At 40.0% G+C, this 17875-nt stretch overlaps 1 protein-coding gene across 1 annotated transcript in view; it reads right to left on the minus strand.

The window, feature by feature from the left end:
- The window catches only part of CPVL (carboxypeptidase vitellogenic like), a gene marked incomplete at both ends in the record, with an annotated part of 113929 nt that overhangs the window by 33182 nt on the left and 62872 nt on the right, over positions 1 to 17875 (minus strand). Inside the window, 1 exon segment of the mRNA XM_081243650.1 lies at positions 17091 to 17264. Coding sequence (XP_081099776.1) covers positions 17091 to 17264 — 174 coding nt within the window.

Below are 17875 nucleotides of genomic sequence, written 5' to 3' on the forward strand. Positions count from 1 at the left end.
CACATGGGATACTAGTTATAAAAATATCCTATAAGCTGAAGAGCAAGGTTTTATTATTGTTTTTGTTACTCTTTATTAAGAATAATCTGAAAAAATAAATTTCTATAGTGGTGTGCAAACATTTTCAATTGGCTGCATTTAGCTTGCAGATATATTCATCTAGGTCCACATGGTGTTGTTATTGTTTTGGCAATTAGTTGCTGTCATTTAAATACCCAGAGATCTGACCATGCCAGGCCTATATTTCCTCTCGGCCACGATGAGTGCAGGCTGTGCAATAGTTATCTCCCTAAGACACAGTCCTACCCCTTCCTGAGTATCCTTCCCTCACCCCCAACAGAGGTGCAAGGGCAGCTGTCGTTTATTCAATGCTTATGCTATCGTTCTTCTTAGAAGAGAAACATATTCCTCTGTATCCATGTCTCTCTCACGGGTAGAAAAGAAAGATCAATAGGTCTCAATCCAACTCTACTCATTCATTTCATTTTCTTCAGCTAAGTTTCACTTCCATCTGAATGGAAAGGAAGTGGCCTTTTGTCTGAGCTGGAGAAAAGAGTTCGTGTTCACTTATACATGGAATGTGTTTGTTTAATCTGCTCATGTGAAATTTCTATTTATTCAACAGTAAATCTTTGTGGTGAGCCTAAGGATTGGGCAACAAGAGAACAGACATGAAAAGATGTGACCCTGTCCTCCTTATACTCCAGATTTTTAAAAAATTTTTCAATATAGTGAATAATCAGAAGAGGAAAAGCAAGTTTACTCTTTCGTTCTCTAAGTTTTCCTTAAAAAGAGGACTTTAAAAATGTCAGTTTCACTTAAATCTTTCTAAAATCTAAATCATTTTAACATTTCAAACCATAAACTTTTCAGGTTCTGGATGTACATAAATCAGTAGTTTTTTCATGGATTTCACCCTCTCAGCAAGAAAACCTCCCTTTAGGAAAGACCTAGTGAACAGAATCAGATGATGATTAACCCTTATTTTATACAGTATAAGCTTCTGAAGGATAAATATTTTCCAGGCAGATATAAAGCAACCAATTGTGTCAGCTAAAGATAGCTGCACGCCAGTTTACCTGCCAACTCAACTAAGAAGATCCCACACTCTCTAAACTCAGATTTTGACTTCAAGTAAGTTCGGGGGACAAGGGATGATACTCAAAGGGGAAAAGAGACAACTGTGTTTTTGATGGTGCCTGCGAACACTTGAAAGAAGGGGTTTGGGGCAAAAATGTATATAAATGTGCATTTTGTTATATTTTCATTGTTGCCTGTATTGAAGCATTAAGACTGAAAATAAATCACATAAGGCCCACTTTCTGGTCTAAACTTTACCTTTTTAAAAATCCAAACCGAAACACACGTGTTGCTGACACAGAACACAAAGCATTTCTCTTTAAATCCCCGATACCTCCCCTACTTATTAGGAAAATTACAGAGATGCCGCAGAAGGAGGCTTTGGTCTCTCAGCACAACAGGAAAGCAAACTGAGCTTTGGTGAGAAGGCTGGATTTTTGTTGTTGCGTTTTTAGACGAAAGATTTATGCTTATATTTTGGCCCATTTACAATCCATCATAATACTTTGCAGACAAAGTTATGCTCTTTTCCCAATGATCCAGTGACCTTAATCTCTAACATTTTGTGGTTTCCTGTTTGGGGAAACAGCCTAAGCTATTCCAGGCTGCACAGCATTCCCAGTTGGCTGCTGTCTGTCTTAGTTTTGAATGTTCTCCTGTTCGCTAATCAAAAAAAAAAAAAAAATTTTTTTTTAAAAAGAAGCCTTCCCTACAGATGCTAAATCAATGAAACTCCTACAAAGCAGCCCTCCACACTTCCTCTTCTGGCTGCCTTACCTATCATTCTTCTATTACAAACTCCAACATAGCCAGGAGTTCTTTCTGCCTGGAGCAATTAGCATGACCCACCAGTAACTTTCTCCCAAAGAGAAGAGAATTAATTTCATTAATATCCAACTCAACCCAGGCCAATCCCCAAGGGTTTCTCAAAAGCTCAGCTGCAAAAGAAAAACAATTTCAGCTGTATAGTATAACGTTTAGCAATTTTCCCCACTGGAGGCAGAGCTGTTATTCTTCCAGGGACAACGCCTGGGCCCCAGTTGCCCGTCGCTCGCACTTGTGGCCCTACTTCTTCCTGGTGACTTTGCAGGGATATAGGGCTATAACCCCCAGGAAGCCTGAGTCCCCAGGGCCTGCCTGGAGCAGACTGTGGCAGAAAAATAATGCCAGCATTGAATGAAACAGTAGTCACTTCTGCAACCAAGTCGTTCTTCAAATGAGACATATTTTGCTTCCAAGTTTAAGGAAGACAAAGAAAGAGAGAAAATGGACTTAGAATAAACACCCCCATGTTCGTGCCATTCCCCTACCAGCTGGTTTTGCCAAGATGAGTAGAGAAAAATGAGAGTGGGGCAGGGAGTTTGAGTGAGTGTCCAGTGATTACACAAATAATAGTGAGTGTCCAGTGATTACACAAAGAAAATTATTCCTGCTTTCTTGCAACTTAACTTTAAATAATTTAGTTGCTTTTGGAATGGAACAAGAAGCAAAGCCAACTTGAAAATAATCCAGTGAGCCATCATTCCAACCCAGGGATCTTTGAAAAAATTTTAACTACCTAGAACAGCATAATTAACATGACTTTTAATAATGACCCAGAATAATATTTTCCTCCCATTTGAAGAGAAGAGTCCTGGGGGCCCACTCTAGGGGGTCCTTTGCTCTGCTTCTTGTTTCAGGGTCTGTTCTCATAGCCCTTTTCTGATCCCCTCACCTCTCACCATCACCTCTCACCTATTGTCCATCCTCAGTAACTGGATTTAACGAACTCAAAGTGCTCCAGGAGCAGGCCTGTCTCTCCCCCAGACAAGGCTCTCCAGAGAGGAGTGTCCTCCCTGGTTGTCAGAATGTCAGCTTCAAGGTCATGCCAAGGGTACTCTCCAAACACTGCCCCATGCTTGCCAATGTTATCACTCTACTAAAAAAGTGGGCTGAGGAACCAATTTCTTTATCTTTCCACATTATTAAATGTACTTAATTAACCAGTACACATTTGCACATAAACCAAACCAACAAGAAACAGCCCCCAAAAGCAAACAAGAATTGCTATAATTTATAATATTTAAGTCTATAGGAATTGACTCACACTCATCAATACAGTAGCCACTGGCCACACGTGGCCAGTGAGCACTTGAAATGTAGCTAGTCCAAACTGAGATGTGCTCTAAGATACACATTGAATTGTGAAGACTTAATACAAAGAAAAGAATGTATAATCTCTCAATAATTTTTTAATATTGATTAAATGCTGGTATGATAACATATTGGATGTACTGGGTTAAAAGAAAACATGTTGTTAAATTAATTTCATCCGTTTCTTTTGATATTTTTAATGTGCCTTCTAGAAAATTTTAAATTCTATATGTGACTTGTATTTCTATTGGACAGCAGCCATATACCTTGGATTTGGTATATCCTGCAAAGAAAACTGGTCCCTTTGTCAACAGCTGCCAAATGACAGCAGTAACTTCCAAGGACAGCCACGCTTAGAGGAGTGATCTGCAATTCATGAAGCTGGATTCAGCAAATCAGAAAGAATTTCCTATGGAGGAGTGGAGGATGCTCCTACAGTCTCAATCATTACAGCAGAAATAGGAAGGAGCTACAGGAAAACCCCCTGCCATCAAGTCCCCCTGCCAGCTCCCTGTTCCCCAACATTATCAACATCACTCAAGTTCAAAAAAACATTAGTTGTCACCATAAAAATGAATGGATTCACCAAGGATTTTGAGGGTGAACAAAACCTGAAAGCTGAGCCCCTGCCACTAAACAGTGTCACTGCTGCCCCACTACCCGTTGTGCCCAGGCAGGACAGGGAATGATCTCCCTGCTGAAGTTATCCTGAGGGCCAGCTGAGAGCAGAGTGGTCTTGTTGCAGGAGGAATGCTAAACCAGCTGGAAAAAGCTTTAATTTCGAGGCACCTGGAAGCTCCCAAAGGAATATAAACAGTGGGAAGGGAGGCCTTAGAGAGGCCGCAGAGTACTCACCAAGCAGCAAGGTGCAGCTCACTTTGGATTCGGGCTGCCCTTTGAGACAAATCGACCCACTTCTCCCATAATAAACTTTCCTTCTAGCTTGAGAAAATTCTAGTTCTCTGTGGATGAAGATTACTTTGCCTTTCTCTTAGGAGAGGACTAGAGGGACAGTAAGTAGGCCCTCATCCAAAGAGCCAGAGAGGTCACTTCTACAAGTCTAATTCCTACCTATTGTTATCAATCTCCAGGTGAGCAGCAAAGTCAGTGAAAAGTTCCCAGCCAGGCTGATCTCACGAAAGAAAGCAAGTGGCTGGTTGTACGGCTTACTTTTCTTTATCAAAAAAAAAATTTTTTAAGTCCAAGTGGGGGCTTTCCTGGTGGCGCAGTGGTTGAGAGTCCACCTGCCGATGCAGGGGACAGGGGTTCGTGCCCCGGTCCGGGAGGATCCCACATGCCGCGGAGCAGCTGGGCCCGTGAGCCATGGCCGCGGAGCCTGCGCGTCCGGAGCCTGTGCTCCGCAACGGGAGAGGCCACAACAGTGAGAGGCCCGCGTACCGCAAAAAAAAAAAAAAAAAAAAGTCTAAGTGGTGGTCTGGCTCGTTATGTTTCCATCTGTATGGGAAAACCTGGTATCAGTCAGGTTGCAAGATTCTCTGCCCCATACTCTCAATAGTGGTATTTACCAAGGTCCCCTCATTACTCTGCAGTTAGGGTTTTTTTGGTGGTTTTTTCCTCCCCCAAACACTACTCCCTCTTATTTGGTAAGGAAAGCATCCCTTTCCCTTTTCTTCCTAGAGAACGTCAAATGGTCTCAAAAGGATTGTACACATCCCTGTAACAAACAGGGGGACTGTCAGGGGGCTGAAGAAACAGACTTGAAGGTGCAGAGTGAAAGGAGCACCAGGTGAGGACAATCAAGACAGAGGAGGTCAAGGGCTCCTGCCCAGAGCGATTCTTTCGAAAGCTTGGTTAAAGGTTCTTCTGGCTTTCATGTAGTCACATGCCATTCGGCACAAGGACACTGTGCCGGGTGCTGTTACCCGGTGACAACATTCGAGAGCCGCTCATAACGAGCAAGTAGATAGCACAGGCTGCCCCACTGCGGGGGGGCGGGGTTGGACGACTTCTACAGTGCAGGCCAGGCAAATCCAGTGGGGAAAAGCCCCTAGGAAGAGCCCGAGAGGTTGTGAATGTGGCTTCCTGAGGCAGTGGGAAGTACGTGAATGCTGCTCTCCTTACTGGACTGCAAGGCCAGGGCCAAAAGCCACGGAATTAAGTTATCCACATTCAGATGGAAGCAGAGGAAACTGCAGTGCCAAGAGCCCTGGGCCTGGAGGCAGATCCTGTGGCAAACAGACTTAAATGATGATGGTGATGATGATGACTATGATTAGGCAAACACAAACCCAAACCCTGGCCCTATCACATCTGATGTGACTATTATAGAGAGCAAATAAGCGCCCTAGTGCCAATCTATCCATTAAACACGAGTAAAGCTTATTTCTTTTTTTTTTTTTTTTTTTTGCAGTACACGGGCCTCCCACCGCCGCGGCCTCTCCCGTTGCGGAGCACAGGCTCCAGACGCGCAGGCTCAGCAGCCACGGCTCACGGGGCCAGCAGCTCCGCGGCACGTGGGATCCTCCCGGACCGGGGCACGAACCCATGTCCCCTGCATTGGCAGGCGGACTCTCAACCACTGCATCACCAGGGAAGCCCCTAAAGCTTATTTCTTAATTTCCTTTTTTTAAAAAATAAAATATTAATGTACACTATTTCCCCCCCGAGACCCCAGGGGATGGTGGTTGGCACACGCTGCTTTGAAGACCACTGGTTTCCAATGATCCAATCTTTTAGAACATGTTGGCATCGTTTTGCATCTTCTCCTGTTATACTAAGACACAAGAAATAAAGACTGAGAAGCTACTGCAGTGTGGTGACATTTATTGCACAAGAGATACTCCTCATTGTATCCAGAAAGCAATACTCTTCTCACGCTTTCCGTATTTATCTTTTCCAAGTAAAGTCAACTGATGTAATTGCCTGTGTTTCATACCAGCTGGATTTCATAGCAACTGGATTTAAATGTGCATTTCTTAGCTTGTTGATTTTTAGGTCCCTGGAATTTACATAACAAATGGTATCACCACTTAATATCTTTCTTCTTGTAACACCCTCACTCTGCTGTATTTGGGTGGCTCCAGATTAAATTCTACTTTTATGTTGCCATAAATCACATACGTACCTTCTAATGTTTTGAGCATGAGGTACCTTCAAACAACAACAAAATAAAGCCCTGACAAAATGATGACATCATCAACAAGCAAAGCAATTTGAAATAAACCAATTCACACAGCAGAATATATTATCAAATGGCTTAAAGAAATAAGTAAGAGTAAATAAAAATATATGCTGGTTCTCATTTGAGTATTTCACCCCCAACATCAGTTTAAAGGACAAACAAGAAAAGGCGTCAATAGCATGGCAATTTGGGGTGAAATCAAAGTCTGTTTAATAATTTATAGGTATGCTTTTTTCCTTTTATTCATTCAAATGCTTAAAAATCAAAGAAGACCAGAAGGAGCATGCCTCATTAAAAAAAGTTACTGCTGTTCTTGCACTTGGATTATAACTAAAATAGGTAAAAGTAATTCACAAAGAACTCGACAGTATAACTGATTTTCAAATGCATACTATTTTTATTTGCCTGCAAAGTGATGACTGCTTATTGATAGTATGATTACGTAAAACACATGTCCCAGGATTAGCTTCCCTCTCTTCTGTTATGCTTCCCTAAAAACTACTCCCTCCCCACAGAAGTTTTTCACAGAATGGTACTGGCATTCTCTTTATGGTCTTCAAAGGGTTTGAAAGAAAAGTGATCATATCAGATTATAGTCAACACAGCTAGACTTTTCCCATCACAGTCCGATGGAAGCTCAGAGTCCAACTTAGCAGTTGAAGAATCGGACCCAATTAAGTGTTAAATTTTTATTGGTATGCTAGACATTTATCAAATCTAGTTTCCTGGCACTATTACCATTGACATTTTGCCATCAGAAGATGTTACGAAGGAAAATGCCACAAGCAATTAAAATGACTACTAAAATGACTTAGATTTACTAGAAAATTTTACCTTTCAAACTTCTAAGTCACATCCATTAGCCGGGAATTGCCCATTTCTAAATGAAGATCTTTTGATAGCCTAGTATAAGTAAATAAAACTCTTGACGACCTGGGTGTTAAGATTTCAGTCTGGTGGTGAAGTTGAGAAGCATTAAGATCCTGAATTCTGAAGATGCAATTAGTTGAAACTTAATGAGCTGCAGAATGATAAGTGACAGGGAAATGTAACTTTATATTTACAATTTCCTGACTAGATGAACTTTTAAACACAGCAAACTAAGCCCTACCCAAGGGCAATCTAACCTTTAAAAGCAAAAGCATATGGAGGTATTAGCCTTTGGAGATGGTACCTCTTAAAACTGCAGTGGCCTTCCAGACAACTTAGCAACAAGGGCAACCTCAATCCAAGGGCAACATTTTGCTTTGGATCCAAATGGCCTCTAGAGCTGTAGCTCCTGTTTTTTTGAAATAATGGTTTCATACAGGAAATACACCACACACACACACTCACACACACACACACTCACATTCTCTCTCTCATGTACTCTTAGTCTTTGAAAATATAGCTTATATATTTTTAGGAAGGCAAGAGCTGCAACCAAACAGAGAAATGGAGGTTGGAAACATTCAGAATCTCTAGCAAGAATCTTCATAAGAAAATGTAACTTCTTTATCAGAAAGTACTAAGGACCGGGGGACTTCTACAAAGAACACGGGATTCGAAACCAATAGCTTTTATGGGGTATGGGCTGCATTTCCTAGATTTTAGAGATGCCCTATCCCTATCTATCTATCTATCTATCTACCCACTACTGTATTTCATTACTTTGAAAATCAGGATACATCTTACAATCAGTGGATTTGTTTTTGTTTTTTAAAAAAATGCTGCTTAAAAGAGGAAGGAATATAACATACATAATATAATCAATAGTAACTGGAGTGGTGAATTACTTGCACTTACTAAAATTCAAATAAGTTTACTATAAAGACAGTTTATGATGTAAATGAACAGATCATCTGTCTTCTTTCTGTCAGTCTGTCCTTTTCCCCCTCCTTTCCTTCCTTCCATCCCTCCTTCCTTCCTTCAAAGTTTACTGCACACTACTATGTGCTAGTTGCTATACTAGGCAACTAAATCAGAACCTTTGGTGGAGGGGGTCGTAATTAAGTATTTTTTAAAGCTTCTCAGGTACTTCTAATTCAAAGAGAGCAATGTGAACCACAGCTGAAGTGGAAGAACAGTTTTAAGAATGGTAGGAAAAGAGATTAAGGGAAGTAAAATATTCTAAGCAACATCTACTCTCTGTGAAGCCTTTTATTACTTCCTTTGTTCCCAAGGCAATTCTTCTTTCATTATTAACGTTTGTTGAGTGCCTACTATGTGCCAGGCACAGTGGTAGGCCCTGGGTACAGAGTGGTGAACAAGAAGGTAAGATGGCTGCCCTTACACGGTTTGTTGTCTATGAGATAGAATTTTACAGATTAGGAAGTGAAAGGGAGAACTTCAACTCCAGGCAGCTTGACTTCTGACACCGAACACATTTTAACATCACCATCAGGGAGTTGTAACATAATTTGCAAGTAAATTGGCTACCCACCAATGAGCATAGAGAGCCAGGTAGAAAAAGATTATTTTAATTACCTGCTATTTTGGATTATGTAATCAATGTCCTCCAGTGAGGAAAACTGATGGAATTCTCTGTGAGAGTAGATCAGTGTCCTTGCCTCCACCAAAATGCCTCATAATTCTCTGAAGTATGCTGAGGGACTTTAAAGTCATGGCCATACTAAGCAGTCCACATGCTCACAACATGGTCAATTAAATCTCTGCAAAGCACTAATCACAGTCTACCTCCTTCAAAATTTTATTGTATATATTATATATACACCAAAGAATGTATTATAACATATCTGTAGGTTAGGAAGTATAAGAATAAATATACATTCACAAATGCACCAGCCACCTTAAGAACTAGTGTAGTACCAATATCATTGAATCTACCCAGTGAACTTCTCCCCATCCCAACCCGTCTGTCTACCCCACAGAGAGAACCACTATATAATACTATTTCATTTATAGGCAATATCCAAAATAGGCAAATCCATAGATACAGTAGATTAGTGGTTTCCAGGGGGTGGAGGGAGGGAGAAAATGGGAATTACTGCTAAAGCATAAGGGGTTTGGGGGGAACATCACAAAAATATTCTAAAATTAAACAGTGATGATGGTTGCAAAAATTTGTGCATATTTAAAAAACTACAGACTTGAACATTTTAAATGGGTGAATTCTGTATTATGTGAATTATATCTTCAATCAAGCTGTTAAAGAAACAGTATAAAGAAATCCTGCATACTCTTTATGTAGCCTACAAAATATTAACATTTTCAATAACCACCATGCAATCATCAAAACCAGAAAATTAACACTGATATAATACTATTTTCTTGCTACAGATTTTATTTAAAAATTTCCACTTGTCCCTTAATAACCTTTTTCTGATCCTGGATGCAATAAAAGGTCACATGTTATATATATTTAGTTGTAAAGTCTCCTTAATCCCTCAGTGTTTGTGTGTGTGTAGGTATGTGTGTGTCATTCATGTCCTTTGACAAGTACTAGCCAGTTACTTTGTGGCTAAATTTGTCCCCTAATTTGAGTTTGTCTGCTGTTGCCTCATGATCAAATTCATTCATTTCTGGCAACACACATTAGTGTTGTTGTGTCCTTCTCAGTACAACATATCCGGAGGCACAAATGTTGATTTGTCCCATTACTGGTGATGTTAACTTAGATCCTTTGGTTCATATGCCAGACTTCTCCACTATAAAGCTACTATTTTCCCCTTCATCATAAATATTTTGAAGGAGGATACTTTGAGACTATGTAAACATTCTGATTCTCATCATACTTTCACTAACTGATGTCAGTATCCACTGATGATTCTTTCCTGAAGCAATTATTACTGTCCTATTTGTCAAATAATGATTTTCTATTCCATTATTTCTTACACATTTATTAATTGGATTTTTCTCCCATTCATTTTTTATTTGTTTACATCATCATGAACCCTGATTTTAAAGGGAATGCATATTATGTTTTATACAACAGAGTAATGCTTACTGATAGATTTTTATTAGGTCAATTAAGTCCCATACTATGATAGGCTAAATAATGCCCTGTCACAACATATCTAGTCCTAATCCCTGGAACCAGTGAATGTTACCTTCTGCAGAATAAATAAATTAATTAATTACTTAATTAAAAAAATAGAGAGTTTGCATGTGTGATTAACTTAAGCATCTTGAGATGGGAAGATTATCGAGGAGGTCCCTAAATGCAATCTCCTGTATTCTTCTAAGAGGGAGGCAGACGATATTTGACCACAGAAGAGGAGAGGGCAATGTGACCACAGAGGCAGATGTTAGAATGATATGGCCACAAGCCAAGGAATGCCAACAGCCACCAGAAGCTGGAATGGATTATCCCATTAGAGCCACCCTATTGACACCTTGGTTTCAGCCCAGTGAAAGTGACTTTGGATTTCTAACCTCCAGAACTGCGAGAAAACAAATTTCTGTAGTTTATGCCATCAAGTTTTTGGTAATCCATTACAGCAAGCACAGGAAATTAATACAGATACTACTATTCCTCGTTTGCTAAAAATTTTTATCCTAAGTGGGTTTTAATTTTATCAAATCTACTTTTTTGCATCTATTAAGATATAAAATTTTTTTCTCTTTTAACATTTTAGGTGGTAAATTGCATGATAGAACTTCTAATGCAAAAATATCCTTGCATTCATGGGATCAACCCAACCTGATCTTTTTTATTCACTGATGGATTTCTGGGCTCTCTATTCTCTTCCATTTATCTATTTGTTCTCCAACCAATACTATACTGATTTTTTTGTGTGTGTGGTACACGGGCCTCTCACTGTTGTGGCCTCTCCCGTTGTGGAGCACAGGCTCTGGACACGCAGGCTCAGCAGCCATGGCTCACAGGCCCAGCCACTCTGCGGCATGTGGGATCTTCCCGGACGAGGGCACGAACCCGTGTCCCCTGCATCGGCAGGCAGACTCTCAATCACTGCTCCACCAGGGAAGCCCTATACTGTCTTAATTATTGCAGTTTTATAGTAAGTTTCCAAGTCAAGAAGTGTCATTCATCTGACTTTGTTCTCCTTCAATACTGAGTTGGCTATTCTGAGTCTCTGCCTTTCCACATAAACTTTAGAATTAGTTTGTCAATACCCATAAAATAACTTGCTGAGATTTTGGTTGAGATTTCATTGAACGTGTAGATCAAGTTGGGAAGAACTGACATTTTGATAATATTAAGCCTTCCTATTCATGAACATGGAATATCTCTCTATTTATTTAGTTCTTTGATTTCATTCATCAAAATTTTGTAGTTTTCTACATATAGGTTTGTACATAATTTGTTACATTTATGCCTAAGTATTTCAATAGTTTCAGTGCTAATGTAAATGGTTTTGGATTTTTAATTTCAAATTCCACTTGTTCATTGCTGGTATATTGAAAAGTGATTGGTGTTTGTATATTAACCCTGTATCTTGCAACTTTGCTATAATCACTTATTAGTTCCAGGAGCTTTTCTATTGATTCTTTCAGACTTTCCACAAAGACAATCATGCCATCTTCACTTATTCATTCTCCAATACTTTTATTTTCTTTATATAGAGCTGAGTTTCCGACCTATAACATTATGCTTCTCTATGAAGAACTTCTTTTAACATAATTTGCAAGGTAGGTCTATTGGCAATAAATTCCTTCAATTTGTTCTTGTCTGAAAACATCTTTATCTCTGCCCCATTTTTGAGGGATAGTTTCATAGGACACAGAATCCTAGGTTGGTGATTTTTTTCTCTCAACTCTTCAGATATTTCATTCTCTTTTCGCTTGCATGGTTTCTGAGGAGAAGTCAGATGTAATTCGTACCTTTGCTTCTTTATAGGTAAGGTGTTTTTTCCCCTCTCTGGCTTCTTTCAAGATATTTTTCTTTATCTCTGATTTTCTAAAGTTTACATGATATACCTAGGTGTCGTTTTTTTTGGCATTTGTTTGCTTGGTGTTCTCCGAGCTTCCTGGATCTGTGGTTTGGTGTCCGACATTAAGTTGGGAAAATTCTCAATCATTATTTCTTCCAATTTTGTTTCTGTTCCTTTCTCTCTTTTCTTTCTGGTATTCCCATTATGCATATGTTCCATCTTTTATAGTGGTTCCACAGTTTTGGGATTTTCTGGTTTTGTTCAGTCTCTGTTCCCTTTGCTTTTCAGTTTTGGAAGTTTCTCCTGTCATATCCTCAAGCTCAGCAGTTCTTTCCTCAGCCATGTAGTCTACTAAAGAGCCCATCAAAGGCATTCTTCATTTCTGTTACAGTTTTTGATTTCTAGCATTTCCTTTTTCATTCTTTCTTAGAATTCCCATAGCTTCCCTTATATTATCCATCTATTGTTGTATGTTGCCTACTTTTTCCACTGAAGCCCTTAGCATATTAATCATAGTTTGCAAAAATTCCTGGTCTGATAATTTCAACATCCCTGTCCTATCTGACTCTGGTTCTAATGCTCATTCAGTCTTTTTAAAGTGTGGTTTTTGCCTTTTAGTAGGCCTGGTAATTTTCTGTTGAAAGATGTACATGATGCACTGGATACAGGGTACTGTGGTAAATAACCCTTTTGTAACATGGTGGTAAGACGTGGGGGATGGGAAGCATACTAGAGTTCTAGGATTAGGTCTCAGTCTTTCAGGAGCCTATGCCCCCGGACTGCGAACCTCACCAGTGCTTTGCAGTTGCTCCCCCTCACCTCGTAGGTGAGACAGCATAGCTAAAGGCAACTGGAATTGGGTGTTTCCTTTCCCCCACATGGAAGTCTAGAGCTGAAGTTGAGTATTTCCCTTCCCACAGGTAGATCAGGCTCTGATAACCCCTCAGTGGGTTAGGCTGTGGTAAAATGGCTTTCTGAGGGCAGGCCTTGTTACAAAAAACAAAATGCTCTGGTGTATTTCAAGGTGGCTACTTTTTACCTCCTCCTGCCATAAGCAGAAGGGATTTTTCTCCAGTATTCACTGTGAAGACATTGCAGACATCCTGGAGATAAAACTATAAAACTGGGGGCTTCCTCCCATGACTGGATTCCCCTGGAGTTTTTAAGCCTCAGGCTTATCCCCACTGAGCCTCCAGTAACTCATGAATTACAGCTCAGGTTTTCCTATCCTGGCACTGGTTCTTGTGGAGGTGTCTGCTCATGGATTTCTGCTTAGAAAAGTTGTGATTCTCTGTACCCACCTGTTGGTCTCTCCTGTTTGTGAAGTAGTTTGCCCTGTGATGACTTCACTTCTCTCACAGATCTAAGAAGAGCTGTTGCTTTTTCAGTTTGTTCAGCTTTTTACTTGTTCTTAGGACAGAATGGTAACTTCCAAGTTCCTTACATGCCAGACTGGAAACCAGAAGTCTGTCAAGTCTTTTTTACTTTTGTATTTTCCATGGTTTTTTGTATAACTTTTGTATGTAGCAGGTGCTTAAAGGCTTCTGCTGAAATGTGTTGAACCTCATTAGTAATAGCTTATATTTTCAAGCACTTTCTAAGCACCAGTCATTGTTTTAAGTGTTTTACCGACATAATCTATTTAAACCTCATAAGAACTCACCTGTAAGTACTATTATTATTCCCATTTCACAGATGAGGAAGCTGAAGCACAGAGTGTTTTAAGTATCCTCCCCCAAAGGAACATAGCCAGTGAATAGTGGAAACAGAATTCAAACTCAAAATGTCTAACTTGAGAACCCATGCTTATAACCACCATGTGCTATGGACCCAGGTAACTCCTAGAAATCCTGATAATATTTAACCATGATCTGATTTAATCATGAATTCCAATAGTCCAACAGATTATTTCTCATTCTAGTTGTTCTGGAAACTGCTAAAATGATATTTCAATTTACCACCTAAATATCTGAAATTACTGAAAAGAGGATGACTTTGAGTACACATCCCCTATAGGTCTTCACAAGAAAAGGATTATGTTTTCACATACTCTGTACAGAAACTGATGTACGATACCCTTGTTCTTTTAGTTCTATTAGTTTCCAGAAACTGATGAAGGTCTTCCTCAGCCCATCAGATATTCCACATTGCTTAAAATGAGTCTAGTACTAGAAAGAGACTTCCACGTTCCTATGAATAGAAACATGTGCACTATTTTCTATGACAACTTAGTACTGAGTCTTACATAAATATAACCTTGAGGGTACTAATGTTTTAAGCCAACCTAGATTGTTCTGATTCCACTGCATACACATTGAGGTTCACCACCATTAACAGACAAGCCAAGGATAATCGCTGCCCTGTGGGCTATGCCAGCTGTAGCCATGGATATGCGGTCTGTTTCGGCAACAGCCGCTTTTTGGTCTGCACTCAGACTGACTGCATACTTTGTTCTCTTTCTTTCTGGAAACATGGTTTATCTGCACCACTAATCTATTCTCTTTTTCTGACAACTGATTCAGAGTTTGAAAGTTTAGAGAACATTCTGATTTCATTGGAATTCATATTGGTAGGTTTAGGATACATGGAAAACAGAAACAGATATGTTTAAATATCAAGATGCAGGCTCATCTTTAATCAGCATATTCTCCCTTAGCAAGCAAGTGGACACTGTATGGCGATCAGCCAATACCAGGAGAGTTTACACCATCAGGTGAACTATATATCTCACGCTATCCTCACTTGGCTGAGAAAGAAATCATACTCTAGTTAAATTTATACAGTGAAAAAACCTATCATGCAAGGGCACAAAAAAATATACATGGGAACTTCCTTATCTGCTCTCCACTCAAAAAAACCATTTTGCGTTCCTTAATGTTACATTATAGCCCAATGTTTACATCTTGAAAACATAAGTGTTAAGCTCTTTTTGGTTTAATAAATTTGTGGATAATAAATACCTGATGAACAAGTTTATTAGATACATTTTTGATAGACCACTAATTTATAGAACTGATTTTTCATTCATTCATTCATCTATGTGTTACTGACATCTGCTCGAGGCTGGTGCTACGACTGACAGCCCATAATGGCAGTACAGTGTGCTAAGTGTGACCACAGCAGTAGAGAGCACATGGTCTGAGACCTCAGAGAAGAGGACAACCTGAAGGTGCTCAGAGAAGGCTCCAAGCAGGCAAGCACTAAGGGCCACTACATTTCCCTGACAGAACCAAACACAAGAGTGGCTGAAATCCTGACCTCATCTAGTTAGGCCCTTTCTTGCCTACAAAGTAAGTATTTCATGAAGTTCTGCAGGTATATAATGGGTTTGTAGACTCTGCATGCCATTGGCCCTAGATTATTTTGAATAAAAGTTGTATGTCTAGGGCTTCCCTGGTGGCGCAGTGGTTGAGAGACCACAACGGTGAGAGGCTCGCATACCGCAAAAAAAAAAAAAAAAAAAAAGTTGTATGTCTAGGATGCAAACTCTGTGTACTAGAGGCAGGATCAGAAAATAGGTCTTCTAGGTCGGGCATATTCTAAAACACAATCTAGTAAGGGTGCATTAGGTCAAGGGCTCCCTGGGTAGTACTGAAGGTTGTGCACTGAACAATCCCAAGAGACACTATTCCTAACATAGACATTGTTGAAATGTGTTTTCCTTATGTCGGAAAATGGCAGTAAAGAGTCTGGTTCAAATAAAAGCAGTATATTAAGACAATTTTTGGACAGATAGAAATAAAGTATCTTGAGGAGAGGTTGCCTTTTGTCTGATTCATGTGTTGGTTACTGGTTGTCCTGTTTTTTTTTTTTTTTTTTTTTTTTTTTTGCAGTACGCGGCCCTCTCACTGTTGTGGCCTCCCCCGTTGCGGAGCACAGGCTCTGGAAGCGCAGGCTCAACGGCCATGGCGCATGGGCCCAGCCGCTCCGCGGCATGTGGGATCTTCCTGGACCGGGGCGCGAACCCATGTCCCCTGCATCGGCAGGCAGACTCTCAAGCACTGCGCCACCAGGAAAGCCCTGCCCTGTTTTTTGTTCATTCCAAACATTACTCTTGCCTCTGCCAGGAAACAGAGAAAAAGTGGATCACCTCTGGTGGTGATCTTCTCTATCATAACACACTTATCCTGTTGAGCTACCCCCAGACCATGCCTAGGACATATGCTAACAGTCCTGGAGGATCAGAGGAGGAGGTAAGAAGAGAAATAAAGGGGAAAGAAATGCACAAGATGACTGTCCCCCTGTCACCCGCCCGTGGTGTCCTTCCCTCACAGTGAGAGTTCGAGGGTCCACAGTTCCTTTGCTTGAACCTCTGGTACCACCAGCAGCAAATCAGGCAGAACGTCTCAGTCAGATAACACAGTGACTGACTTTACATGCCTCAAAACAGGGACCTTGTCTCATTCAACGCTTCAACCTGACAGACTAGCACAACGTTTGGCTTAAAGCCGGCCCTGAAGAAACTGTGGTTGAGCAACGTGAATGAATGCAATTATCAAGCAAAAAGCATTTTTGGAATAACCAGTTGATTTCATTTATCCCTGACTTCATTGGGATTAACATAACAAAGCAAACAATAAGGGAAAATTGGCTTTTACACCAGGCCAGTCATCTTCTGGGCTCTGCTCTCCTTCTATTTTCAAGAAATGATGAGAGGTGTCATGTGCCAAAGAGAATTTCATTTTTAGGAACTTTCGGGGGGAAGTGATTTAATTAGAAGGAAAAAACTAAACCTTTTAATTCAAAGAAATCAAACAATGCAGCAGTTGTTACTTACATTTGTAAGATATCGTAAAAGTAAAAAAAGGCAGGAGTCAAATTAAGAATAAAAGAAGCTCACTTCTGCTTTGGGTGATCTGAAAAGTTCCTAAAATAGACAGTAGCTAAGTTAAGTCTCTTACCTTATAATTATTCATGATTTCAGTTAACCATGGTTTCACTGACTTTATTGTATCTTCTCGCAAGTACTTTTCAACTTTGGATCCACCACTAAAAGTCTGGCTTCCCATGTGGATGGCTTGTCTCACTTGTGGGAGGGACAAAAATTTCCTGTAGTAACTTTGGTCCTCAGGTTCCTGGCATCAGAAAAATATTAGGGAAAACGAGTGGGTGGTGGGAACAGTACTCTGGGGAAAGCTTCAAATTTCTCCTAACATATATCACGATGAACAAGATGTGACACCACTATTAACGGGTCTCTACCCTGAATATTTTAACTTGGGGGTTTGGGGAAATTCAAATTTTACCAAGCAAATCTGGATGACCTGATACTCTTGGAGCCAGTATACAATTTGCAAATGCTGGATTTTCCTTTTTGTAACAATTAAACTTTTGTGATCTGTAACTCCAATTAAAAACTCCATTCAAGGCAAAGATAGGAAAAATGAAGAGGCGAGATTATCAAAATCAATTTGCTCCTTGTTGGAGGCTCTCGGGAAAGAAGGTGAAATGGACCACAAGGGGCCAGGGAGGTGATGTGGTGGATTAAAAGCTGAGGATTTATTTCTTTTTCATGTTCTGCCGTTTACTAAAACCACACACACAAAATAATCAGCTGACCATAATTTAAGGGGGAAAATATATCAAATGTAAGAACAGATGATACCTTATGAAGGACATAAGACAAAAGAGAAGTTGTCCATTAGCCTTATTTTTTAAAAATACTGCATAAAAGTCTCTGTAAGAT

This window comes from Mesoplodon bidens, assembly GCF_964165515.1.
Source record: "Mesoplodon bidens genome assembly, chromosome: 9".
Classification (NCBI taxonomy): Eukaryota; Metazoa; Chordata; class Mammalia; order Artiodactyla; family Ziphiidae; genus Mesoplodon; species Mesoplodon bidens.